The sequence below is a fragment of the Colossoma macropomum genome, unplaced genomic scaffold, assembly GCF_904425465.1.
Source record: "Colossoma macropomum unplaced genomic scaffold, Colossoma_macropomum, whole genome shotgun sequence".
Classification (NCBI taxonomy): Eukaryota; Metazoa; Chordata; class Actinopteri; order Characiformes; family Serrasalmidae; genus Colossoma; species Colossoma macropomum.
Window position 1 is genome coordinate 29,928,973 of NW_023494803.1, and position 26,211 is coordinate 29,955,183.

The 26,211-nt window shown below is 38.2% G+C and overlaps 1 protein-coding gene across 1 annotated transcript in view; it reads left to right on the top strand.

Moving 5' to 3' along the window:
* The window catches only part of LOC118823435 (1-phosphatidylinositol 4,5-bisphosphate phosphodiesterase beta-1), a 49,170-nt gene extending 24,898 nt beyond the window's left edge, over positions 1–24,272 (top strand). Inside the window, exons 10-32 of the mRNA XM_036593044.1 lie at positions 3,139–3,285; positions 4,562–4,719; positions 5,687–5,769; positions 6,210–6,294; positions 6,418–6,604; positions 7,532–7,608; positions 9,464–9,560; positions 9,665–9,749; positions 10,206–10,330; positions 11,247–11,401; positions 12,728–12,892; positions 12,978–13,077; positions 13,170–13,274; positions 13,764–13,879; positions 14,591–14,726; positions 14,909–14,962; positions 16,448–16,667; positions 16,801–16,981; positions 17,208–17,284; positions 17,363–17,452; positions 19,839–19,896; positions 20,011–20,097; positions 24,005–24,272. Of these exons, the coding sequence (XP_036448937.1) occupies positions 3,139–3,285; positions 4,562–4,719; positions 5,687–5,769; positions 6,210–6,294; positions 6,418–6,604; positions 7,532–7,608; positions 9,464–9,560; positions 9,665–9,749; positions 10,206–10,330; positions 11,247–11,401; positions 12,728–12,892; positions 12,978–13,077; positions 13,170–13,274; positions 13,764–13,879; positions 14,591–14,726; positions 14,909–14,962; positions 16,448–16,667; positions 16,801–16,981; positions 17,208–17,284; positions 17,363–17,452; positions 19,839–19,896; positions 20,011–20,097; positions 24,005–24,205 (2,789 nt within the window). The 3' untranslated portion in view covers positions 24,206–24,272. The remainder of the gene's footprint in view (positions 1–3,138; positions 3,286–4,561; positions 4,720–5,686; positions 5,770–6,209; positions 6,295–6,417; positions 6,605–7,531; positions 7,609–9,463; positions 9,561–9,664; positions 9,750–10,205; positions 10,331–11,246; positions 11,402–12,727; positions 12,893–12,977; positions 13,078–13,169; positions 13,275–13,763; positions 13,880–14,590; positions 14,727–14,908; positions 14,963–16,447; positions 16,668–16,800; positions 16,982–17,207; positions 17,285–17,362; positions 17,453–19,838; positions 19,897–20,010; positions 20,098–24,004) is intronic.
* Positions 24,273–26,211: the final 1,939 nt, after the last annotated feature.

The window sequence follows — 26,211 nt, forward strand, 5'->3', positions numbered from 1 at the left end:
GCATTCTTCTTAGCCATCATGTACAGCCTGCCTCAGGTGCCCATTGATTCCTTCAGCTGGTTGATGTGCTGTCATGTTACATCAGCCCACACTGTCTAGGGATGACAAGTAGCCATAAGCAGTGCTATAATAGGCAGACTTGAGCTTTGCTTTGTAGGTACTTGGCCACTAATATTGAGCATATGGTACATCAGATTTTAGAAACCTGTGATATGAAGAGATAAACTTTAATTATTTTCTTAAGAATGCACTGACACTTCTTCTGTAAGGTTGCCTCTTTAGTTAGTTTTTTGTTGCTGCTAGCTTTTTGCCCATTTTGTGTGTTTAAATGAGAATGTTAAATCCTTTCTAAAGTCTATTTCCATATCACTTTACTTATTTTTCAAAATTTCTGCATAATGAAATGGTTAAGATGTAAACGAAGTCATTCAGAGTGGTCCTATGTGGAATGTGACATTCTAGAGAAGCTAACTGAGTGTGAATTTTCATAGTGGTGGTGATAGGAACCAGGGGCCGTATTATAGAAACTTCCTATCTTTTGTCTGAACTCAAGATCTGACAGGTCAAGACTTTAGGAATTTTATGTTATAGCATCGTCTCAAGTTAGGAAATCTTAATTTACTCGATTGAAGTCGACAGTCAGCTGTCATTCCTGTTACCTAGCAACCGAGCATATGCGCACGGCCGAAACATAATCAGAACACATAATCAAAGTAATCACATTGGTTTGCCAGACAGCTGGCTACCCTTACTAATGTAAAAGAAAAGGTCAAACAAAACTAAAGTTTCCCAAACGCTTTATCAGACCACACTAACGTTATTCCTTCTGATAAACAGACACACGTTCAACTCTGTCTCCTCATTATTTACCGACATTCACCAACATGGGGCTTTTAAAACCCTGTTAGAAAAAAACCCTCACAAGTCAAAGCATGGTTTTCAGTGTAGGTAAGTGTAACATTATTATACCAGTTATAGTGAACTATGCTGCCTGACACTGCATAAAACGATAGAAACAGACAGTTAAAACAGAAGTTCAGACCCCCCAGGGTCTGGGGTTAGGACAGAATTTAGGAAAATGTCTAGTTAGGATGTTTCAGTAATACTGTTTTCTTATCTGGAAAGAATAAGATGTTAGAATAAGATGATGAACATAAGAACTGTTGTTCTATAATAGCTGTAATATAACTGATTATGCAGAAATTAATAAAACAAATGTTGGAATTCCCCTTTAAAAACACAAAATGAATGGTTCAGTCTACAGTGAAGCATGTCTGTGCATGCTCTTGAGAAAAATTCCATGAATTTGATTCCGAGCTTTGAATTGCAAATACTGTAATATTAAGTCTGTTGTTTTTTCCCTTTTTGTTGCACAAAATAACATTTTCATATATTTCTCCACCTTTCCCTTAGTTTCATTTCCATAGCAACAGTAACTCCTGAGATGCAGTCCATGCCTTCCAACACTGCAGTTGAGCCAGTTTATTTATATAATTCTACAGGCAGAGCTGCGCTGGGGGATCTGGTCACTGGATGATTGTATGAGAAAGCCAGTTACCTTTTGACAACTGATTGATTAGACATATTTAGCCTGGAGAGGCCAGAGATGGGGATAGATGAGGGTGATCATTGAGCTTTTTAGCTTGCAGTGCTGGCGTGACACCTTGCTGTCACACAGATTATAAACTATCTATTCTTCCAGCCCACTCTCAGAGACAGGCAGGGAACAATGGTTAGGGGGCATATGAGGAGCCCACGCAAGAGACTTGGGGATTTACTTGGAGTATTGACTGTAGACATTTTTGGGTTAGCCACGGGGCTGGCTTATGAAACACGCTGTGTTCCCCAAGTGTCCGAGCAGATTTTATGCGTGCGACTGTCAGTAAAGTCTTTGCAACTTACATTCAAATCTGACCGACTGATCTTTGTGCCCTTAATTGAATGTGACTATTCACAGCCAAAGATATTATCTGAATTGTACCCCTGCTTCTCTTACGCTCTCCCTTTATCCTCCACGTTGACAAGACAATTGCTAAGTTTCAGCAGGGCGCAGTAATTGTAGTCTTTGAAAATCTGTTCAACTCCCTTTTCCAGGGAGAGCAAGGTGGTTTGTTTCTGTCTTATGTAAACCAAAGCCTATTTGCCTCATGGTGACACTGACAGTGGCAGTCCCTTTGAGATTACTCTGAAACACTTCATGTAGTGTCGCTATGCAATGCTTCCCTGCTTTCAAAAAGGGCCACGGTTAATTACCTTTGGAGCTCTGCGAAGAATGGCTTTAATTAATGTAAACTTCTGTTGAGAATTTGTCACAGGGGATGCCCATCTATGAGTGTGTTCCCTACAAGCTCACTCGCTGTTTAGGGAATGCAGATCTTACAGCTTGTAATTTGATGTCTGTTTGCAATTCCAGTGCTAATTTCCTTGATGAGACAGGTTGCTACTTTAGGTGTAAAAGCAGAGTGAAACAGCTCATTTTTAAAAATGTTCAGTTCTTCTGGTTGTCTCTGGTGGGCACACTGTGTTATAGTTTGAAGTTGAGACAGTGAATAGCAATTTCTACTAGAAAATATGAAATTTGTCAACATACACTGTCAGAGACTGAAGTGAAGTGAAGCTTTTACAATTGTTAAGTCATTACAACTATGAAATGACACCTATGGAAACAGATTTCAAGCATTAAAGAGTCCATATCGTGGATCACTTTTTTTAAAAATACGTTTGATGTAGTATGCAAACATTGCTAGTTTTAAAAACATACCATTCAATCCCCAGTCTGTATAGTTCATATATGGTAAGCAAGCTGCAAAAATAGCCTGTTTTGAAGTCATTGTTTTTTTGATGCCATACAAACATTCACACTCAAGTTATAAAGAGTATTTCAGCCTGTACTGCTTTTAAAATGAGGCACAATACAGGGCAGCCAGTTAGAACAGAACTTGTTTACAGATATCTGTCCTAAAGGCACAGTAACCTCAATAAAAAAATACAATGCAAGAAAAATGTAGGATATGGGCTCTTTAAACATAAGCCTTAAATCAAAATGTCTAAGATTGTGAAAAATGTATATTTAATCAGGTGTGTGTCCAAATTCTGAATGGTTCAGGACAGTAAGTGCCTTGTCATACTGTGTTACAGGGCAGATTTCAGTGGAAGGGTTTTCCAGGTATCTGATTAGTGACGAGAATGGTGTGATCCCACCCGAGAAACTGGACCAGAGTGAAGATATGACCTTCCCTCTCTCCCACTACTTCATCAACTCTTCCCACAACACCTATCTTACAGGTATGTCCACACATCGATCAAAACACTGCTTGTAACGGTCAGTGTACGAAGGCTCTGATTACTGTTTACTATAGCACTCATCTCTCTTGAATGTACTACTGCTGATAAGCCCCGAACCACCAGATAGCTGCCCATTAGGTAGTGGTTCTAAATTTTGGTGTTTGAGTACATATTTTAGTGTTTTTCCTGCTCTAACGTGACTCTGATCCAAGTAATTAGTTAATTAACCCTTTAATGACTACACATATTATACATTATATTTAGATTTTATGCCACAAATTACTTTTTTAGAGCAACCATATTAGGAAAAAAACTAAATTTCCTCACTTTTTAGAATAAGAAAAAATTTATATAGTATGTAAACATTAAGTTTGCAAATTGTACCATTCACTCTCCAGTCCATGTAGTCCGTATATGGAAACTAAGCTGCAAAATCAGCCCATTTTGAATTTACTGTTTTTGTGATGTCACAAAAAGCAACATATTTACATAAATCCACCTATTTAGCCCAGAGCGGTTTTCTGCCCATTTACACTGTTATGAAGATTGTTTCAGCCCAGGCTCCTTTTTTAATAAATGCACAAAACAGGGCAGCCAACCAGAACAGAGCTTATTTACATAGATATCATTCTTAAAGACACAGAATATGACTGTTATGACTGTTTTTGGTATATAACACCTCACAAATGTTATAAGGGGTTCTCAGAGGGAAAAATAAAATATGTAGGATATGAACCCAAAGCAAAAAAAAATATATATATATATTTATATGTATAAATACACTTTGCTCTTTAGTCATTTTTTTATTACTCTGATTAAACCAATCAATAATAAATGCTTACCAATCTGAATTCTAAATATGTACGCAATGCACGTACATGCTCAGAAACCGCAGCACATCCAACAATAAAGGCAGCTTCCTGCTTCCATTATGTAGTGATAGAAAACTCTGTAGAATACGGAAGCTCCATTTCCGCATGCGGATCCATTTTACTATGCCCAACGTGGGCATGAATGTGCTGTAACTGCTCTGGCAGTAGCTTTGAAAGTGACATTGACAAAGTCTTTGAATGTGTTGTGAGATGGTAGATTTGATAGGGTTAACAAGCCCTTCTTGAGGTGAAGTGGGTATGTTAGAGCAGGGACAACAGGCCAGAGTACTCCCAAGAGCAGAGCTGAGAACCACTGCATTCGCCCTTTAGTCCTCACATAATAATTCAGTTCAAGATTCTGAATAATGTGTGTGTGTGTGTGTGTGTGTGTGTGTTCTCTTCAGCTGGGCAGCTGGCAGGAAACTCCTCTGTGGAGATGTACAGGCAGGTGCTGCTGTCAGGCTGCCGCTGTGTGGAGCTGGACTGCTGGAAGGGCCGCACGGCTGAGGAGGAGCCGGTCATCACCCACGGTTTCACCATGACCTCTGAAATTTCCTTTAAGGTAAACCACACTCTGTTGCACTGTAGACATACTAAATAGGCAAGGCTCTACTGGGCTTATAAACCCCTTAAATGTTAGGTGTTAGGGCTTGTTAAGGCTAATTATTTATTTACTTTAATTAATTATTTAGTAACTGTGGAAGTAATGTGTGTGTTATGTAGTTATGAGCTTTAGGAATGGAAGTGTAAACTAGGAATGTGCATGGATATCCAAGTACTACGTTGACCATTTGAAGTGCTTGTGTTTGAATAGTAGGCTTGCACTGATTCCCATTTTTTTAACAGTCAGATTGGCCAATGGTTATCATTTTGGCAGATTTTTATTAGCCTTTTTTAACGCTAAACTAACACTTTTTAGTGAAACACAGATTTGTGTTTTACCAGGACCATAAAATGTGGCTGTTTTACTCTACCAATTTATTTTGAATAATAAAATGTTTTCAAATGCATGTCTCTGCATGCTGCTAAATTTTCATGCTACTGAATATTTTAACGTAGGACCTTCTGACCCCAATGCCATCACCTAAACAATTAGCACTGGTGTCAGATGGTGATAGCACTGGTGTCAGAAGGTCCTACGTTCATTTTGGTCCTTGTTCCCTGCGGTTAACCGAATATCCGTTTAACTCTTATGGATACTGGAATATCAAGACTTGTTAGAAAGCAGATCCTCGTCTGAACCCAGAGACTCATTCTTAGAGTTTAAAGAGTAAACTAATGGTTCTGTTGTATCCTTTGTACATGTCTGAGCCTTCCTCAAACTGATCTAGATGTAACAGGTATAGGATTAATAGTTACAAATCCAAATATTTAAATATATTGCTTGGATTTCTTTTACATCACAAATAATGAAGTATGAAGTGTTGAAAGATTACATTGTAATGAACTGCATTTCAATAGGAGAAAATTTTAAATATGTTACTACTCTCTTTCTTAAGCCAATTCATACTCAATCTGTTCTCTTTCAGGAAGTAATCGAGGCCATTGCCGAATGTGCTTTTAAAACCTCTCCTTTTCCTATCATCCTGTCCTTCGAGAACCATGTGGACTCGTGAGTGAAAGCTCCACACTGCCCGCCTCCAGCAGCCTCTTTTACCTTTCGCCTTGGAGTGCCAATGTTCTCCGCACTAAGAGCTGATTGCAACTATGGCAACAAGGAGTAGAGTGATTATAGCAGACTCTGTAATGCATAATTTGTTTTCAGTCATCTCTCTTGAGATGTCATACACAGTTGCTGCTTGAGACGTCTCTCTGTTTCCTCGCCACATGCAAGAAAATGTAGCATACCAAATTGACAGCTCATTATACTGAGTGAGAGTTTTCATATAAAGAAGGGATATTAGCATATTTCAGGAAAGGATCATGAAATTGTCAGACTAATTAATGCATGCATGCCTGTGAATAAGACACACTGTTAATTGTTAACATTTCAGAATCTTGTTTTTTTTTCATTATTATTATCAATGCAATTATTTTTGTAATTAATCACAGTCCAAAGCAACAGGCCAAGATGGCGGAATATTGTCGATCAATCTTTGGAGATGCCCTTTTAACTGAGCCACTTGAGAAATATCCTGTACGTATGTGATGTTCAGAATCTTTTTTACTTTTTCACTGTCACAAAAGTCAATTAAACGTACAAGAACGGGTCAGTATGACCTGTGTGTGAGGAAACTGTTGTTTCTGCTTGTGTTTTTAGCTTGAGGCAGGGGTTCCACTGCCCAGTCCACACGAACTCATGGGAAAGATACTCGTCAAGAATAAAAAGTCTCACCCCAAACCAGCTGATGGGAGCACAAAGAAGAAGCTGTCAGAGCAAGCCTCAAACACAAACAGCGACTCTTCCAGCGTGTTTGAGCCTTCTTCCCCCAGCGCTGGCCCTGCAGGTACCCATGACACCATGCTTTAAAGGGTAGCCACATTTTAGAAGCAATAAGTGGAAGGTAGGGAGGAAAAGTGCTGAAAAGTGTTGTAAGTGCTGGCTTTTAACACACCACCTGCTTCAGGTGTTTGAAAATGTACCTTATAGTGCCATCTGGTGGTGTGTTTATTAAAGAGCATCTTATGACTATGGTAATGCTATGTTGTTAACTTTGAAGCTTGGTGGAGGTGATTCTGGTGCTTCAGTTTGGAGGATTTGATCTTTATCTTTTCAAATGTGAATTGTTAGAAGTCCGAGGCATGCACTGTGAGCCTTTTAAGAGGCTTGGCCTGTTTCTAAAGGTTAACTCCGGGCGGTTCTAAAGGAAGAAAACAGCTGCTGCACAGCAGGCTCCTCCACAGGACAAAACACCCTCAAGCACTTAACTTCGATCACTGGAGACCGAACTTGCTGAGAACCTAGCCTACACGAAACCATGGTTGACTGCATACAAATACAGTACATTTTCAGCAAAAGTACGATGTGAGTGCAGACCACCCATGGTGCTTGGCAGTCCCCATTTACAAAAAACATTTCAGCTCTTACATCTCTGTATTCAGGCTCTGGCTACAGTGACCTGCTAACACTTACTCAGTGTGATGTCTCCCTTTTCACTTTTTTGCTGCTACCCTGTCCAGAAAGTTTCCTCTGAACATGAACTTGTGTGAGTAGGCGTTTTGAATTAATCATCAGGAAGGAAACTGGACTTTATCACCTCTACCTTTGAGCCCATATGTGAGCTGTATCGACTCCCCTTTCTGACATTTCTTTATCTGTAGTCCGGTTCGTCTTTTATTGAGCGTCTGCTGCGGATAGGAAGGTACAGCAGATATGAAATAGGTAACTCAAGCTTACATCATCAGCAGTATTTTTCTCTTCACTGACTTTATAGCTTCAGCAGAGGTGGAAGCGGAAGACGATGAAGATGATGATGACGACGATGATGACTGTAAGAAGTCCATGGATGAGGTAAGGGGGCTTTTTGGTCATTTTTATATATTTGCAGGCCTAAAAGACTTAGCAACTGATACAGTCAGCTCCATAATTATTGGCACCCTAGTAAAGATAAGTAAAATAAAAAGGTCATCAAAACATGTTGTTGTCGTTAATTAGTGTTCATGTTGCTTCTGGTTCACTGGGATATAAATATGAGGTGACACACAGGCCGAATTCCCTTATCCATTCATCAACAAAGTGAACATCGGAGAAAAAACACTACTTAAATGAGTCATCAAGCAATGGTTATAAAATAGCTTTATGCTTGGACATAACCCATAACCACTGTTAGGCAGGGCAAGGCAAGTTTATTGCCTGTTTTTCTATGTTTAATCTTAACCTTCGGCAGGTCTAACTGAGTACTAGAACTAGAACTAGTTCCTAATGATCTGAGAGTTTGGCTTATATTGCTGCAGAATGTCAGGTAAATATGCTGGTCTTATACCATTAAGTGATTTATAGACCAGTAATAGGACCTTCAGCTCCATTCTGTAACAGACTGGTAGCCAGTGTAAGGATTTAAGAATGGGGTGATTTGTTTCCTTCTTTTACTGTTAGTGAGACTCTGGCCGCTACTTTTTGAATCAGCTGAAGCTGTTTGATTGTGTTTTTTGGGTTTCCAGTAGGAGACCATTACAGTAATCAATACTGCTAGAAATAAAGGCATGAATGAGTTTCTCCAGGTCTGGATTAGTCAGAAAAACTCTGATATTGTTGATATTCTTAAGGTGATAAAATGCTGATTTAGTGACTGCTTTGACATGACTGCTAAAACTGAGATCTGAGTCCATTAGTACACCAAGGTTATGTGCTAGATCTTTAGATTTTAGGGCTCTCAGTTTCAGACAGGCAGCTTGTCTGTGCCTCTCATTGCTATTTCCGAATAATATAATCTCTATTTTATCATTGTTAGAAAGTTTTGTCGCATCCAGTTAGCTGTGGTACAATATCACAGCCCAAGAATTGAACCCTGGGGGACACCACAGGTCACTAGCACACTCTCAGAACCATTATTTTCTATTTTAAAAAACTTAAGGCAATATTTAATATGTTTAAAACAACCAGAGCTGCAATTAACCTGTCAGGAAGAAGATACATGTTTATTTCACCCCCACATACAGTGAGCAGGATGGTTAGAGAAGCAAAAATTTAGAGATTTGCAAAAGTTTTAGCCTTTCAGGATCTCCAAAGTAGTAGTCTCTACCTCTGTGGCATCAAACTGTTTAGAAGGGGTTTCTTTTATCTAACCACAATCATAGGCATCTGGTTCTATGGTTTTTGACAACAAACACTAAAAATGGCCCTGGCGTAAAAACAAAAAGTAATACAAAAAAGAGGATCATCCCCAGTGTTATGTATGGTGGAGGGTCTGTGATGTTTTGGGGCTGTTTTTTCTCCAAAGGCCCTGGGAGGCTTATTAGGATACATAATGTACCAGGAGAGGTTAAATAAAAATCTGTCTGCCTCTGTGAAAAAGCAAACACTGGGTTGTGGTTGGATCTTCTTGCAGAACAGTGATCCACAACATATGATCAAATCCACACAAAAGGGTTCAATTACCACAGAATCAAGCTTCTTCCATGGCCATCCTAGTCCCCTGACCTAAATCCCATTAAAAAACCTATGGGCTGAGCTGAAGAGCAGTGAGATTGTGTTTTGAGGAGTGGTCCCAGTCTGCCTCAGATAGACTAAATTTACAATTAAAGGTTAAAATTTCCTTATATCAGATTGAACCAGTGAACCACAAAGACATTTTTTATTATCTTTATTTATTTATTTACAGCAGTATTTACACAGCTGACTGTATGTCTGTGTGTGCTTTTTGCAGGGGACAGCAGGTTCAGAGGCCTTTGCTACTGAGGAGATGTCCACTCTAGTCAATTACATCCAACCCACAAAGTTCCACTCCTTTGAGACCTCAAAAAGTGAGAATTACATGTATTGTGTATATGCTTATTCGTTTTGCCTCACAATTTTATGCTGCTGAGAGGAACTGCTGTTGACACCTGTTCTATATTTCTGTTTTCAGAAGTCAACCGCAGCTATCAAATGTCATCGTTTGTGGAGACCAAGGCTCTGGAGCAGCTCACGAAAACTCCAGTGGAGTTTGTGGAGCATCCTTTTCACGCAGAACTAATGCACTTTTTGTTTTTATATCACCCTGTGTTTTAATAAGAGCACTCCTAACCCATATGGGTGTCTGATTAGGCACATGAAGAGAAATGAGGACAAGTGCATCCATTTTTTATGCCCTACTTGTGACCCAAATAATCAGATCTGTCTAGTTCATTTGCTGATCATAGTGTGAATAAAAGGCATAGCAGTCAAAGGAAAAGTTGAGCTTAATTATGTCAGTAAATTACAGTTATCAGGTGAGATTAATTATAAAGCACACTGTGCTTATCCTACTACTTCCACTGGGGATTAACCAGTGTTATCCTGTTTTATCACTTATAACGGATTGTTTAGAATATTGTTATGGATTTGCACCTGAACAGTGACTGAGAGAGTTTGTAATAGTCTGAGGAGCTTGTTTTTGTATTTCTGCCCTTAACTCAAACGCTCAAAAGATACAACAAGCTCCAGCTCAGTAGAATCTACCCTAAAGGAACTCGTGTTGACTCCTCCAACTACATGCCTCAAGTGTTCTGGAATGCAGGCTGCCAGCTGGTGGCACTAAACTTTCAGACAATAGGTACAAATTCCATCCATGTGATATACACTATATGGCCAAAAGTTTGTGGACACTAGCACATCTATATAAGCTTTTTGGCATCACTATAACAGCTCCCACTTTTCTGAGAAGGCTTTCCACAAGATTTTGAAGTGTGTCTGTCTGAACGTGTGCCTATTCAGTCAAAAGAGCATTTGTGAGGTCAAGCACTGATGTTGGACGAGAAAGCCTGGTTTGCAATCGACATGCCAGTTCATCCCAAAGTGTTCAGTGGGGATGAGGGCAGAGCTCTATGCAGGCCACTGGAGTTCCTCTACTCCAAACTCACCAAACCATGTGTTTATGGCTACGCTCTTCAGCACTCAGTGGCCCTGCTCTGTGAGGCTGCATCGTCTACCGCTTTGTGACAGAGCTGCTGTTGCTTCTAGAAACTTCCATTTCACAATAATAGCACTTACAGTTAACTAGGGCAGATCTAGCAGGGCAGAAACGTCACAAACTGACTTGTGGTAAAGGTGCAATCCTATAACAGTACCGCATTTAAAGTTCCTGAGCTCTTCAGTACGACCCATTTTACTGCCACTGTTTGTCAATGATGATTGCGGAGTGCTTGATTTTATTCACCTGTTCACAGTAATTTGAACCCAATAATTTGTTAGGGGTGTCCACATACTGTTGGTCATATAGTGTACTGTAAGCCGTCTTCAAAATATGTATCATTAGATTAAATTAACTATAATGCATGACAGTGGAAAACTTGTCTTTGGCTTCTCTTTTTAAAATATAAATATACAAAGAGAGCCATAAAAACACAAACATATAAAACATATGAAAGCATGTTTAAATGTACATCAGTCCATAGTAGTGTAGAATGCTGTAAAAAAAAAATCTCATGCTAGTTGAAGAACTAAAACTTTCTTTCTCTCTTCTTATCCAGATCTGTCCATGCAGCTGAACTTGGGCATGTACGAGTATAATGGGAAAAGTGGCTACAGGCTCAAGCCAGAGTTCATGAGACGGCCAGACAAACACTTTGACCCCTTCACAGAGAGCACTGTGGATGGGATTGTAGCCAACACCTTATCAATAAAGGTTAGACTTTATTGGTTCCTGGACCAGGTCCATACTATAAATGGATGCTTGGGCCACCCAGTTTGCTGACCTTAATTCAGTGCTTGTCAGTCTTTTTCCTTTTTGGTGGGGAGAAGTAGTTGAACTGCAGTGAACATCAGTTGTTGGTTTTTTTCATTGTTTTGGTTTAAAAAACAACAAAAAAAACACAGTCCATGAACATGATATTAAGGGGCCTTACATCAATATTTTGCTCAGTTTTATGTGTCAATTGCATAGTGTCAAATCTTCCAGTTCCACAAGAGGGCTGACTCTTTTAGATTCTTCAGAGTAGCCCCTCTTTGCCTTGGCGTCGGTTTGCACACCCTTGGCATTCTCTCAAGCAGATTCATGAGGAGCCACCTGGGATACTTTTCCAACAGGCTTCCATATATGCGGAGCACTTACTGGCTGGTTTTTATTATTTTTTTTAATTTGTTTTGGGAGCATTTGATAAAATATTTTCTAATAAGTTTATACGTAGGCATCAGATTCACTATATTTGTTGTAGAAACAGAAATTCAAGCATCTCAAGTATTAACAGTTTTTGTATTCTTTAGAGACCACTTTTTATTTATTTAATTTCCAGTCAGACCACCAAGGAAATTAATTCATTTTGTTAGGAGGCATTTCTGAGGAGATATAAGGTAATCCACTTGCATAAGGAAGAAGAAAGTCAAAGAAAAATTAGTGACAAAAATAGTTTCCAAAACTGGTGTTTGACTAAAAGTTATACAGAAAATGGGACTCGTAACAATGCAGGACCACCAAAATTTTCACCATCAGATAAACAACCCTATACTATGGATCTGAAAGATTGTGTAGCTGTCAGGAAGCTGTTACTGGAAAAGGAAATGGAAAAACAAGAAGACAGAACTCAGAACCCCAAGCAAGATCTCACCATCATTGAATATGTTTGGGATTACTTTGATCATGAAGCAGAAAATGCAACCAACTTCTAAGACTAAACTTTAAATAAAGGCAAAGTTTAGATACATTAAGTACTGAAAAATCAAAGTGGAGGCTTCTGTGTGATTTTCTGTTAAATATATATGTTTTCTGCTTTTTTCCTAATACGGATAAATGAATACCTTGTACATAATGGCTGTTTTGACTTGAAATTTAATGAATGAAGAGTGGTCTCTGACTTTTGTACAGTACTGTATATTTGTCTTAAAATTTTCAAGTATCTCAAGTATTAACAAGAGTATTTCATGTATTCTTTAGACATACATACATGCTATTCAGTGAACCACCTTCTCGCTTCAGCTGTAGTAGTCGTTGGTGATTACTGTTTTTCTCAATCAGATCATATCAGGACAGTTTCTCACCGACAAGAAAGTGGGTGTGTATGTGGAGATCGACATGTTTGGACTCCCAGTCGACACAAGGCGGAAAGCGTTCAAAACAAAGACATCCCAGAACAATGCCATCAACCCTGTGTGGGACGAGGAGCCGATCGTGTTCAAAAAGGTAGGGAGTTCAGTGGCTTTGACTGGGAAGTTAGATACAGGGAGGAAGAGATGCATTAAATAAATCTTTTTATCTTCTTTGACAGGTGGTTCTACCCACTCTAGCCTCTCTGAGAATAGCTGTATTTGAGGAGGGCGGAAAGTTCATTGGCCATCGGATAATTCCTGTGTCAGCCATCCGACCTGGTATTGTTGATGTTTCCTTCCATAAACCAGATTTAGAGCTGTTTTACGGTTGCATGATGAAAGTGGTTATATGTGCTTTATTTTTGTTGCAGGTTATCGGTATATTGGACTGAGAAATGAGAAAAACCAGTCTCTCACTCTTCCTGCCCTTTTTGTGTATATCGAAGTCAAAGATTATGTGCCAGATACGTTTGCAGGTAAACTACACTAGTGTCAGATTAACATGTAATAATTGCCTCCCCTCTTTAAGAAAGGCTGTTGTGTAACTGAGTTTCCATCATGGTCACGGTGCCAGTGGTTTTAGCAGGGAAAGCTCCATTTACAGCCTGAAGGTATGAGGCTGGGGCTGGTGAGACACACTCATGCATCCTGTGCCCAGCACCGCTCAGCATGTGCGACTTTACTTAAAATGTGTTGTGCCACAGGGGCTTACAGGAAGAAACAGCTCTGACCTTTTCAGCACTATTCACACTTTCTTTTTGACTGGCGCTCATTTCCTGTTAAGAGTAGACCCTTTGACGTCAGTGATTGGGGACATTCTTGTCACATTCTTTAGAGACAGCAGGGACAAAATTATGTGGATGCAGAAAATGATGGAGTGTCAGTCTATGTAAACAGGGAATGTTCTGATTGTATAACATTTGCCATGTTTGTGATAACTGACTGTGCGTTTCTCATTGGAACAGATGTCATAGAGGCCCTGTCTAACCCCATTAGATATGTCAACTTAATGGAGCAGAGATCCAAGCAGCTGGCTGCTCTGACATTGGAAGAGGGAGAAGAGGAGAAAGATGCCAAAGAGGTGTTGTATTTACTGGTGTATATTAATCTCCTGGTTATATCCAGATTTGCATATTTCTCTTCAGGTTCATCCCAGTGTTGGCTTAGTATGATTTCTTGACACACTGTGGAAAGACTGCATATAATCTTTTAATATACCATATCACACAGAAATTACATAGGGTTTTCTTTAATTGTACTGTTTTTCTACTTTTTAGAATAATAGTGAATATATCAAAACTATGAAGTAACATGGAATTATGCAGTGACCAAGAAAGTGTTGAAAAAAAACTATTTATATTTGTCTTAGAAACAGTGTTTAACCATATGCTTTTAGATCGAAGGGCACATAATAAGACAAAAGCAGTGGTTTCTGGCTACTATTGTTTGTGCTAAGTGACAGAAAAAAGAGAGAGTTTTTAACACATTTATTTATGAAGTTGAGCTTGTATTCATTTGCCTAGAAGTTCTTAGTAGATAACATGCCAAATTGCCCACCCCTACCGAGACAAAGTGTCTGTAGACTGTCGGTAATTCGCTCCCTCTTTTAGTAAATCTGCCACGAAATGTCTTTGAGATTATAAAAGGCATACGTTAAATCAGCTGTGTTCTGTGAATTTTGACTAGAATATTTTGAAAACCCACCAAAAACAAATAACTCTTACCTACAATCTTCATAAAATGTGATTTTCCTCACCACTTCATCCCCACTTTCTACTCTTGTGTTTGTCAGACTGAGCCTGGAGTCGAGCAGGCGTCAGAGGTGAAGAGTGAGCCCAAACCTGCGCCCGTAGAGAATGGACTGAGCCATGCTCCGAGTGCCACGCCCAAACCAGCCTCACAGCTCTCTCCACAGCCCCAGCCTGCAGGTAACACCTTACAGTAACTACTCACAATCACAAAAAAGAGCATGGCTTGGTTTATGAGGTTTTCCGTGGGTTTGTTTGAACAGTTTTATATGAATATTCCCTTTACAGCTACAAAATAAGAGTGGTCACCTTGAATATGCACAAAGCTTATCTCTAGAGGTGTGTGTGTCTGTGTGTTTCAGGATCAGCTAAACCTGCGGCAAAGACCGAAGATCTCATTCACAGTGTCCTCACTGGTCAGTGACTGCTTCTACTAGAAACTGCTATGACTATCAGGGATTCCTAATTAGGTCACTATCTAGGGGACCTGTAACTTCAATTTATATGCAGAATGAGAACCGAAATAAATTAATAGACAAGGTAGTCTGAATACTGATATACCTCTCCTCTCTTGTATTTGTTTGTCTGTGAGTCTGGCCGATATCAATAATACCAGCAGACATTACAATCCCTCGGTTTTATTGGTATTGGCAAAAATATCAGCAATAATGCACTGATAATTGCCGTGTTTTTTGGATGCAACTCCACCAGGATTTTAACTTGTATTCTCCTGAGAATAGGGCAAAACCTCAAAACAGTTGTGCCACTGGAGAGCCCAATGTGAATTATCCCCTGTGTACTATTTGACAACAATACAGACTAAACTGGTGAATTTGAAAACAAAGCACCATCATTAAATAATAAAACATATAAAATGCATCCAAACATAAACCTGCATGAGAATAACATAACACTAAAAAAATGTTTTTGAGGAGAACTAAAAAAAGAGAAAATAAGAGATACAGAAACCAAAACCAGAATTCTCCACCCCCAGATTATTACTAAAGACTGAGAGTTTCTTCTGTTTATTTCAGTGCAGCCTCTTACTGCATGCCCCCTTGTGGCCATTCCATCTAAAGAATAGAACTCAACTTGGGTATTATTATTAATAATATTATTATTAATGTAATAAAATAAAATATCTTTCCCTCATAACTCTAGAACACTGTGTGTAAAATGGTGTGACTGTGTTGAGCTGCTAGTGAACAATGAGAAAACGATTCATACCTGTCTACAAAGATGGAGTGCAGTTTTCTTGATATTGTGTACAGCTGCCTTACTAATAAATAAAAGCATTTAAACACTTTTAAAAATGTTAACCTACTTGATGACCCAAGAAGAAGAAAATCCAGTTTGATTCCATTTTTGTAAATACACATTTCCACTGAAACGTATTCTATCAATGTTATTGAAGGAAAAAAGCATAGTTTAACTGAGAGACCTCCATAACACGTGGAAATACCATTTTATGTGAAAAGAGTCAAAGAAGTGTGACAATTGAGAATTTTATCTTTCAGTAAAGCACTAAACTAAAATGATTGGAGTATCAAATTTAAATTTCAAACATAAATGTGAAATTTTATATAGAAATGTTTTGAAAAATATCAACCAACGTCGGCTATTTTTGTTTTTAGCCACTTAAAATTTGCTATCATATCGGCCGCAAAAAATTCATATCGGTAAGGCCCTAATTTGCTGATGTTTTCTTTGTGTTTTGTGAAACACAACTTTTTTTGAATACTTAAATAGGTGTGAAGAAGAAGGTGTAAAGTTGAGAATATTATTACAACAATCTCATAATAAGATGTATTAGATATATTACCAAGATTTATGACCTTACTTGCCAAGATATCTTTTTTTGGCCATGTCTGAATCTAACCCTTGTTAATTTTGCACCTTAGAGATGGAGGCTCATACGTTAGAGGAGCTGAAGCAGCAGAAGGTGTTTGTCAGGGAGCAGAGGAGACACTATAAAGAAATGAAGGACCTGATGAAGAAGCATCACAAGAAAACCACTGAAATGATCAAGGAGCACACGGCCAAATACAACGAGTTCCAGCATGACTATCTGCGCAGAAGAGCCGTTTTACAGAAATCTGCAAAAAGAGACGGTAAGAAGAGGTAGGTCTGCTTCATCTGCTCTCAATTCACTGTTGTTCCCTGTTTAGAAGCACAAAGGTAGGCTGCTCCGTACTCATGGACTACTACTCAATAACTTCATAGAACGGAAGTCAGATCGCAGTGTTTTCCTCAGGTGTCTTTCCTCCAGCCCGGAGCATGGAGCCTCGTTCTTTGAGCAGGAGCTGGCGACCTTGGACCAGGAAAGTGGTCAGAAATTGGCTGAGCTCAAAGAGCAGCAGCAGCAGCAGCTACTGAACCTCAGACAGGAGCAGTACTACAGTGAGAAATACTTGAAGAAAGAACACATCAAGCAGGTGCAGTGAAAACTCGCTGTAACGTCTCTCAATGAGATCAATCTGAAAAAAAAAAAACATATGACAGCTAAAGAGCTAAAAAAGAAGGAAAAGAAAAATGACATCGAGTTTTATTCACACATCACAATTAAAGAGATTTGAGTGATTTAAAGCGAATTTCATTTTATCCTGTAAAATTCTTCGAAATTATTAAAAAATTGACTGAGATTTGTCATACGTCACACAGCTAATGGAGAAATTAACCCTGGTAGCTGAGGAGAGTCAGAGCAACCAAATGAAGAAACTGAAAGACTTGTGTGAAAAGTAAGTATGATTTTAATGACTGTAAGAGTTATAATATCCATTTAGACATCAGCCTTACTGCTGTCTTTGTGTCCACAGAGAAAAGAAAGAGCTCAAAAAGAAGATGGACAAGAAAAGACAAGAGAAGCTCAATGAAGCCAAATCAAAAGAGAAACACTTAACAGAGGAGTAAGTGGAGCTTTAAGTTCTTTACACATAGGGTACTGAGCAAAAGTCAGACACCACACTTTTGTCTAATAAACTTCCAGTCACGACCTTTGAGTACAAGTTGTTCATTTTTCAGTTTCACAAAAAAGCAGTAAACAAATTTAACACAAATGTATGCAAAAGCCTCAGATACTAAGTATGTGTCAGTTCTATCAGTATTTAATTTGTCCACTCTTTACTTTTGTGCACTCTGCTGCACTTGAACCGGTTACAGCTGTGTTATACCAACAACAGCTGCACCCAAGGGAGTCACTGGCTTTATGTTCCCTTGCAAAGAGACATTAACATTTACACAAACAACTACCCAAGCTCACCAGACTTTCTCATGTGCATTTAAAATGGCTGAAGGAGATATTTCTGAAGAGATTAAATATAAGATAATTTATTTATGAAAGTGAGGAGGTCAAAGGAAAATATGTGGGGGAAAAATTTACTCTAAAAAGTCTTAAAAGATACAGACCACCAAAACCACCATCAGATAAACAGCACTTAAAGCTTTTATCTTTGAGAGAGAGAGGAGAAAATCAAGTTCCACTCTTACTTCAGATCACAAATAATCCACAGGTGTTTCTGTCCATCCTTCCACTGTGAGACGACAACTCAACACTATAAGTCTGAAAGGATGTGTAGCTGTCAAGAAGCTCTTACTGAAAAAAGGAGTTTACAAAATAGAAGAGAATTTGCATTAAAACACAGAAACTGGACATCTGAGGAGTAACTTTTTTATGGACTGATGTGTCTTAATTTGTAATTAGGTTTACTTGGATTGTGAGAAGCAGAAAATGCAACCAACATTTAAGACTTGTTGGCAGATTTCTTTGAAAAACTGAAAGCAAGTCTCCTGAAAAGAATGGAAGCTGTAAGAAAGTCAAAGAGAGGACCAACTAAATGCTGAAAACATATATTTAGTTAGTGTGTAATTTTCTGTTAAATATATTTCTGATTTTTATTCCTGACACTGAAAAATAAATAACTTGTACTTAACCATTTAGTCTGATAAATCGTTCTGATAGACAACTGTTGGACACGCCTGCATCCACTGGCATTTAAATGTTCCAAGATCATGATTTGTGAAGTGGTTCCTCCTCTTCTTGTTCTGCAGATTTGCTGAATCACATGCACATGATTTCAGTGCTCCCACTGTTTCATAATGTTTCAACTTGCTACATAAACAAGTCTATTACGCCATCCTTAAAGTAGTCTAGATTATTGCTGTTGTTTTTCTCCTGCTGTTACATCCAGAATAATTCTAAAGCATTGCAAAGGTGTCTAGCCTAGTCCGCATAGTCAGATAAAACTGTCACCTGAGCTAAATCAAACAGGCAGGCCTATTTCAAACAAACAGATTCTATTATGTTTTTATATTATAGCCAGCAAACAAGAAGTACTGGAAATTCTGAGATTTTAGCTCTTGGCTGCCCATTTGTAGGTAAATTAAGCCATTATGACAAAAACAGATATATTAAAAATAAATGCTACTGTAATAATATTTCGCTGAGTACTCCACATAAAACTTAAATTTAACAATATTATTTTCACATTATTAGAACCCATGAAAAAACAATTGGTCCCCACACCTTTGTTATCTGCCATGCCAATTACCTAATCACATTGAAAACAATTATAATCCTGACTGAAAGTGCTTGTTTGGTAGGCTGAGTCAGTTAGATTTATAGTAAGACTGTAAGCCCAACAATTAGCTCAGTGATGTTTTTCCTAGTTAAAAAAAGATTAAAACTAATGTTAATCTATAGACCTCTTATTTTAAATAAGTAAAAGCACCATATAAATAAAGAAGGCTTGGTAAAATAGCTTTGTAAGTCCTCAGGTATTGTGTGATTGTTGAATTTGTGTGATCTGAGGCAGTTCTACATTTTTCATATGGTAGGAACAAATTTAAGTAGTAAGTTATTAAAGGATCTCAGTTATTATGGGAAAACATTCATACAAAAGGCAAAGGCACAAATTTGCGCATAAGAGTGAGACCCAGATCATCAGCAAGGCATAAAGTGTCCACTAGATGGCAGTGAAAGACCAAATATATCTTAGAATCATGATTTAGATCTGGTGAATAACCTTTTGTTATGTTCACATAAAGAAACACAACTTCTATATAAAATATGCCTTCATTTGTTTATGTGCCGAAGTTGTTACCAGTCAGCTAGTGATGTAATCAGTATTAATCAGTGTGCAGTCGTTATACAGTCTGGCATCACTAGAAAGGTAATGTATTACCTGTATTCTGGTATCAGCAGCTTTATCTGCCTGGTATCAGCAGCTTTATCTGCCTGTTTTAAATTCAATTAATGGTCTAAAGTGAATTTTATAAACTGTCTTTGTTTCCAAGGGAAAAGCTGGAGATCAACAGATCTTATGTTAATGAGGTGGTGCAGCATATCAAGAGGGTAAGATACATTGTTTATCACAGAAATATTTGTGAGTGCAAAGTCAAAAACTCTCAATGTTTTTAACCTGGTTTGTTTTTTTCTGTCGTTTATATTTTTAAATCCCATCTACAGCTAGAAGATGCTCAAACCAAAAGACATGAAAAACTTGTGGAGACACATAAGAACATCCTCCAACAGATTGTAGAAGAAAAACCCAAGGTATGTGCCTTCACTTCAGGTTTGTGTTACTGTATTTAACTGAAGGCTTGTATCATTGGATCTTTTAATTGTGTGACACGTTTTGACGCTGATTATTAAAGGAATGGTTCTGTGAGAATTTATACAGTTTTCATATTTCTCAGATGTGATTGATCAGCCAAGATATGCTTGGTGTGCAAATTTTGCTTCTTTAGTTTAGCACTGGAGGCTAACGAACACTGTAAGTCAATAGTCACCCAAATCCTTTACCTAATACATCCCAATACAATACAACTTCTCTCAACCTACATCCATGCCTGTTAAGGTCACTTAGAGCACATTATGACTTGTAACATGTAAAAATGAATAACACTTCATTGTGTAGCTGAATGGGCATAAAGACACATCTGCATAACCAAAAGGAAGACCTGGTAGCAGTTTGTGCAGGCCAAGACAACTTTCTGCACATATTTATAAAAAAGATTTGGGTGACTGTTGACTTTTGGTGTTTGTTAGCAGTGTTAACCTCGTCTGTGACGGTATACTGTTGTTGTGTACTGTTACAGTATGTTCGCCATTTGTTGCATCATGACACTGCGGGTGTATGCATATTTCACAGCCATCATGAGGATGACGCATCATCCACTGATGTTATGTCTTCTGTGTTTAATTATTGATGTTATTTCCAGCTCATTTACAGAGTTCTTGTCGAAATGTGTAAATATCTAAGAACCTAAACTTCTCAGGAGCATTCACCTGACTTACCACTAACAAACCATTCTTCTCTGCAGCTTTCCAGAGTAATATTATTTTCAGTAACGTGTCCTTGGCCCATATACAGTTGCAACAGTTCTGTAGTCTTGCAAAGCTTTACTTTGGAACTGTTGCAGTTTCAAGCTGAATGTACTGCTGAGCCTCTGATAGGTTCAGGAGCTGTTATTTCCTACTCTGCAGGCTCCTCCCCTTTCCCTAAAGTCCTGTAGGCCTTAGGGCACCCTCAGGTGCATCTGTTCCCACAGAGTGCTACAGACTGCAAATTATGACATGGGAAAACTGCACAAGCTCTCTAAGAGCTCAAAAAAGTTGCTTACCAGTGTCAGTAGTAATATTATTATTCATACAGCATGAATATATTGTTAGTGTTGTGTCTAGACTATTCCATCTCACAAATGCTGAACATGCTCGACTTGAAGTCAGTGTTATATGCTGAGCTAGGGATAAGGGACACCCACTTTGTACCTACACTAGGCATGGGCTGTGTGGCAAAAAAAAGAAATTACATCACAATAAACAACATGCATCACGTTTTTTTTGAAGTTTGATAAGTTGGAATCAAACGCATCAAACCTTTGAATTCCATCATTTTTATTCATCATTTCACATACTGGAATGCGGTGAATCTAATTAACCATCCTTAATTATGCTGTCTTTGTAATGAAACATGCAATTGTTTAGCGTTCTTTAAGAACTGATGAAATCTACAACAATAAAGCATATTGTGATGGACTGTAACATAATTTACCACGATTATGATAAATAATGTGATTTTCCTGCACTCATTTTTTATCATGTAAGTGTACATTGTAAGTATAAAACCCCCAGTAAATACTAAATAGCTGATACTGTCTGATACTAAAAATCACTAACATGCCACTACCAGAGAACTTTGACATCTGCAAATAATCCATCACCCAAATAATATCTGGTCCTAGAGTCGTCTCTTTCCATTGATAGGCAGGGTAGAAGGAGACTGATAAATTGTGCAGCAACATATGGGCTATAGTCAGGAACTGTAAACCTACAAACTTTCACTCTATTGCCTCTTTAGTAGTGGATCACACACAGCAGTGTTGCTGGAGTTTTTAATGCTCTGTACACTTACTGTCCTCTCTATTAGACACACCTACCTTGTTGGTCCACCTAGTAGATGTACAGTTAGAGATGACAGCTCAGTCTATGTTAGTCATCCTTTGGCCTTTTTTCAGTAGTCAGATTCTGGCCAAAGGATGCTGGATATTTTTAGTTTGCACACTACTCTCAGTCGTGCAGTGACACTGAGTTTTTCAACAACCCCAACAACACCACACACACTACCATGTAATTGCTACTGCCATGCTAAGAATGATCCACCACCCAAATAATACCTAATCAGGGGTGGTACTGTGGGGATCTTGACCACTGATGATTGGGGTAAGAGGGCTAACAGATTATACAGAGAAACACATTAACTAAAGTCTGTAACTGTAGAACAACAAAGTACACCTATATAGTAAGTGGACCTGATAAAGTTGTTAGTGAGTGTATATGGTTGGTGTTTCCAATAAATTAGCAAATTAACTGTAGGTACAAGATACACTATATAGACAAAAGTACTGGGACACACCTAATAATTGAGTTCAGGTGTTTCAGCCACACCCATTGCTAACAAGTGGATAAAATTAAGCACGTAGCCTTGCAGTCTCGATAGATAAACACTGGCAGTAGAATGGGTCGCACTGATGAGCTCAGTGACTTTAAACATGGAACTCTCATAAGATGCCACTTCTGCCACAAGTCAGTTTGGGAAATTTCTGTCCTGCTAGATCTGCCCCTGTCAAGTGTAAGTGCTGTGATTGTGAAGCACCTAGGAGTAACAACAGTTTAGTCACAAAGTGGTAGACCACACAAACTCACAGAGTGGGGCCACCGAGTGCTAAAGCACACAGTGTCTATCCTCTGTTGAATCACTCACTAACAAGTTCCAAATTGCCTCTGAAAGAAACATCAGCAAAAGAACTGCACATTAGGAGCTTCACGAAATGGGTTTCCATGGCCGAGCAGCTACACACTTAAGATCAAAATGCATAATGTCTACCGGGGAGGGGGTGAATGGGCGAAATTCCCACAGACACACTCCAACATCTTGTAGAAAGCTTAGAAAGCTTCCCAGAAGAGGGGTAATTGTTATAGCTGCAAAAGGGGGACCAGCTCCATATTAATGCCTACGGATTTAGAATGGGATGTCATAAAAGCTCCTTTGGATATAATGTGTAGGTGTCCCAATACTTTTGTCTATATAGTGTAGATGTACCTAGTAAATTGGCAAATCTGTGTCATGTGCAGAAGTTTGGGTGCCCCAGTCAAATTATATGTCTTATTGATTTTCTAGGTGAAACACATCCTCGACAGAGAACAGACCTCTGCACAGTTTAATGCACAATTACTGTTTATTTACTGAATTTAACATACTGTGGGGGGAGACATTAAAAAAGTGGCCTGTGTAAGTTATGGCATCATCCCCCCCCCACGTATTAAACTTGCAAATAAATAGAGATTTTGCATTAAAATTTGCTAAAAATTGGTTTATTAACGTTTCTATCCTTCTTCTTCTTTTCACTAAGAAAATAAAAAAAACATAATTTGAACAGGAGTATTTTTACATTTTTATGTACGACTATATGTTCTAGAGTAGAACAGTGATCAGTTGCGGGTTGGTTTTTGAACCAAATGGAATCAGTGTTTGGAAAGAGAATGCTGTGGAATGCTGCTGCCGGATGGCGCTGCTCTAAAGAGAACATGTCTAAAGCTCAGTGAATGGATATTGATCTGTAGCTGTCAATACTGTAGCATTCATCACTATGCAGGCGCAGTGCACCGGGTCTCTATCACCATTAGCTGCTGTTCTTTCAGCCTCTTGTATGCCAACAACATGCATTCAGTGGGTCGTTTCAGAGTATTACTGGAAGCACTGCCAGAAAATATCATTCACACTACTTATTTTCAAAAAAGATGTGCATTCTTTGTTCCAAGCAAAAGCTTTGAAATGTCTGCTTGATGCATTTGCTGTGACCTTTAACAAACTGCAGTGTTCATCATTAAGAATGTCAGACTAGGAGAGAGAATTTGGAGCCCTTCTTTTTTTAATATATCTGATAAAATGTCTTTGCAGCTCCAAAACGAACTGGATCAGGAGTATCAGGACAAGTTTCGCCGGCTCCCGGTGGAGATTCAAGAGTTTGTGCAGGAAACCACTAAGAGAAAGACTGAAGGGAGCGATCAGGAGTCTCTCCCCTCCTCGTCCACGCTGGAGAAACTCAGCCATAAGGGTGCACAGTCTGAAGACGATATGGAAGAGGAGAAAAAAGACTAACATACTGAAGCATACAGAGTTCTGCTGTGCCTCAGGCACTCTTCCTAATTCATTTTGGCTTTGGTTGAATTTTAGTATATAACATTAACGTTGAACTTATTTTCAGTGGGAGAGTGTACAGCAGTTGAGAAAAGGAAAGAAATGGCAGTTAAAGCACTTGAACTATGATGGACCGGACCATGATGACGGAGTGTATGGCTTAATGATGTGCATACTTCTTTCACCTGTAATAATGGGGTACTTATTTCAAAACCAATTTTATATAGTATTCTTATTTTTATTATAGTTACTATTATGTGTTATTCATAATTAATGATTTAGGGCCAGTAACTGACTAGTGTTTATTGTTTAGGAAGGTGCAGGGCATGAGCACCCATGTTGTGATGTGGAGAAGATGTGAAATGTGTCTCATGAAGGGCAGGCACTCACACAGGTACATCACTGTAGCCGTCTTATCTCTTTTACAGGTGTAAGTATAGATATGTGAATGGTTCACACTGTACATTTGCACTGAATTTAGGACTAATTGCTCTAGGTTGCAAGCACAGGTGGCTTGCTGATGTAGATTCATTATCTTGCTAATGTTGCTGCTGATATTGGTAGTTTTTTGGATTGATTAGATACTCCAGTCTATAAGATTTGAACTAAGTGGTACCAATATGCTGTCCAGTACTGGACTGTAACAGTTAAAGTTTTCAGGGATGCATGAATAGAGTGCTTTGATCATTTTGTGCATTTGTACATGCGACATTGTAGCTTGTCATGTGATGTAACGTGGTTGTTATTTATCTGTAAAGGTGTGCTTAATGGTGTTATCTGTTCTTTTTTTAAAACAGCATACAAATATATATTAGTCTACAGATAGTTCTAACAGTATCTTAAATACAGTTATTTTTATTTATTTATTAAGGGACCTTTTTTCTCACATATTTTGTGTTAGTTAGCTTTTAATCTCAGTACTGAATTTCATTACAGCATACTTAACAAACAGAATTATACTCCATTCCATAAATATTATAGTGAAATAGTCTCTATCTAAATAGTCTCTAGTCACTATCAAAAGAAATGAAGGAAAGAATATGGAAATATGGAAATATTTCCATATTGGAAATAACGTTGGAAATATGGATATGCACTTTGGATTTCATGAGGTATTGCCATTATTATGCAATCTTTCTACTTGAGTGAAACTTTTAAGTATGTTTCCATTTTACTGGTTCAGTTAAGGATGTAAAGCATGGTCAAAAATATAGTCAACAATGCCAAGTGAAATGTTGTGTTGGTTCTTTTCCAGACTATGCCATACTTCCCTTAGTGGTTTCTTGGTGTTTAGCTCTGGTTACTTTCACTTACTACTGATAGTTTCGGGTTAATTCTGGTTTTTAAGTTAATTAGTATGGACAGATTACTATATTCAACCTGTTACATTAACTTCATGTAAATGTGAGATTTTTTTATATTCATATTTTGTATTTATTGAAATATTTGTTTGATATGGACCATTAAAACAAAGTGCCAAAAATGTGCAGGTCCTACATGAATCCTCAAAACATGAAGCTGTATAATTCTGTCAGTTTAATCTCTTGATTGACATCCACTAATAATGTATATGATAATCTAACATTTATTTTTAAAGTATATTAGGCCCAAAGTAGCGATGCAACGCAGTACATGTGTCATAGTCATGGAAAAATGACATTATGTTGCTGCGTCTACAGTAACATTATCAAGTTTATCCGAACTGATTCCCACATTTAATAGTTTACATGTAAATGTGATTCAATGTGGTCACATTTAAGAGTCACTGTATTGAATTACATTATATAATTTTTTTTACAATACCTTACGGTTGTTTTCTTTTGACCAAACACTTTTTGCAAATGTAAGATTACTTGAAATACTTTTATGACTGAACTTATTTTTGATCGTTTTAAAGTGAGGTTCTGTGCCTTTGAATGTTACCTGTGTTAGATGTGGAATGTAAAAAGTGTTGATGTATAGAGCTC